Source organism: Histoplasma capsulatum, genomic scaffold, assembly GCF_000149585.1.
Source record: "Histoplasma capsulatum NAm1 scaffold_4 genomic scaffold, whole genome shotgun sequence".
In the NCBI taxonomy this organism is placed as follows: Eukaryota; Fungi; Ascomycota; class Eurotiomycetes; order Onygenales; family Ajellomycetaceae; genus Histoplasma; species Histoplasma mississippiense.
The window spans coordinates 1,668,233-1,669,789 of NW_001813979.1; the positions used below are offsets into that span (position 1 = coordinate 1,668,233).

Genomic DNA, 1,557 nt, shown 5'->3' on the forward strand with positions numbered 1-1,557 from the left:
ATGGCTACAGTCTAGAATATGATGTTTCAACTATTTATAACCATAAAGATAATTCTGAGACTTTTCAGGAACAGCAGATCTCAAGTTACTCGTCTGCCTGGAGACTCCAATGTCTAGTTAAACACAAGTGCCAATTGGTTGCACAAGCCAATCACAGCCCAAAGCCTCGTCAAGAAACTTCACCAGAGACAACACCAACGCATTTCTGGCAGCTCAGACTTGGGAGCTCGGTGCCGCTTGTCGAACAGCTCATCTGCAACGAGCTTCCAACGTTGGCCCCGATGCTGGGCCTTGATCAGCCTCCTTTATCCGGTGGCCTGGGACATTGACTTCGAAGGCTGATGATGATGTCGATGGCTGCATGGAAACGGCTCTTCTGAATCTCTATTATTAGCCATCGGGAATCAGGATATTCAATTGCTTCGTTCCTTTGGAAGCATCACGTTAGGCCCCGGAATTTATTTCTATTCTTCATGTTTATTTTATTTGATCTTGGCCTCCGCCGCCGTGGCCGCTGCCGCTGCACAGGAGTTACTATTTAACACTTCTACATCACCTTCAACGAGCTCGATATCTTAGACAAACCCATAGTATTTTACTATCTCCTTTTCTAAAATAATAGCATTTATACAAAGGCTTAGGACTCGCCTCCGCAGAAATGTTGAAGTTGAACTTCAGGTTCCGTAATTTTTGGTCCAAGACTGCAGGACGCACACCGACGACCACCCCTTCACCCCAGGCGAAACAGGAATCGCCCTTTCTCACCCGACTCCCGCCTGAAATCCGCGTCTTGATCTACAAACTCGTTTTCGCCCGCGACACAATCCACCTCTTGCACAACAAGGGCCGGATCAGTCATCTCCGAATACCCCTGCGGAGCGGACCGGCGCCCCACGAGCGCGAGGGTGATTACTACTATATCTACGCCCCATTCTCGGTAGAAAGGCCGCACATCTCCAGCCTGCTCCTGACATGTCGCCAGATCCACAAGGAGGCTGCGCCCCTCTTCTACTCCGCGCCTGTTTTCCGAGTCTCGCTGCAGGAGACGTGGAATGTGTTCGCCAAGCTCATCGGGCCCGAGAATCTGGCGCACGTCAGATCCCTCCGCGCGCCTGTGCATCTCCAGCAGGCGCAGAATTCAAGCCCCCCCGCGCTCGCGTCTGGGATCATCAGCAACAGCAACAACACAAGCAGCAGGGGTAGGGGTAGGGGTAGGGGTAGGGGTAGGAGGAGGGGGGTTGCCCAACCAAACGCGCCGGCCGCGTCGATGCTGCGGGGCCCCCCGGGTAGTAGCTGTAGGGACGAGGAGAGGAAAGTCTACGACGAATTTTACGACATCCTGGCGACGCAAATGCATGGCCTCAGGGATCTGATGCTGGTGTTGGTGTCGCTGCCTCAGGGCCAGGTTCGGTCGTTGCAGGCGGAGTGGCATGGCCCGCTCCGGCGGCTGAGGGGACTGAGCAAGTTTTCGCTTGAGATACGGAATGACGTCGATGCCGAGGCTGAGGATACGGCGGCGTTGGTTATGTTTTTGAGGGAGACGGTTTGTACGAGGAG

General features: G+C 53.8%; 1 protein-coding gene across 1 annotated transcript in view; it reads left to right on the forward strand.

Moving 5' to 3' along the window:
• The window catches only part of HCAG_04503 (predicted protein), a gene marked incomplete at both ends in the record, with an annotated part of 2,325 nt that overhangs the window by 402 nt on the left and 366 nt on the right, over positions 1 to 1,557 (forward strand). The window contains 2 exons of the mRNA XM_001540613.1: positions 158 to 271; positions 636 to 1,543. Coding sequence (XP_001540663.1) covers positions 158 to 271; positions 636 to 1,543 — 1,022 coding nt within the window. The remainder of the gene's footprint in view (positions 1 to 157; positions 272 to 635; positions 1,544 to 1,557) is intronic.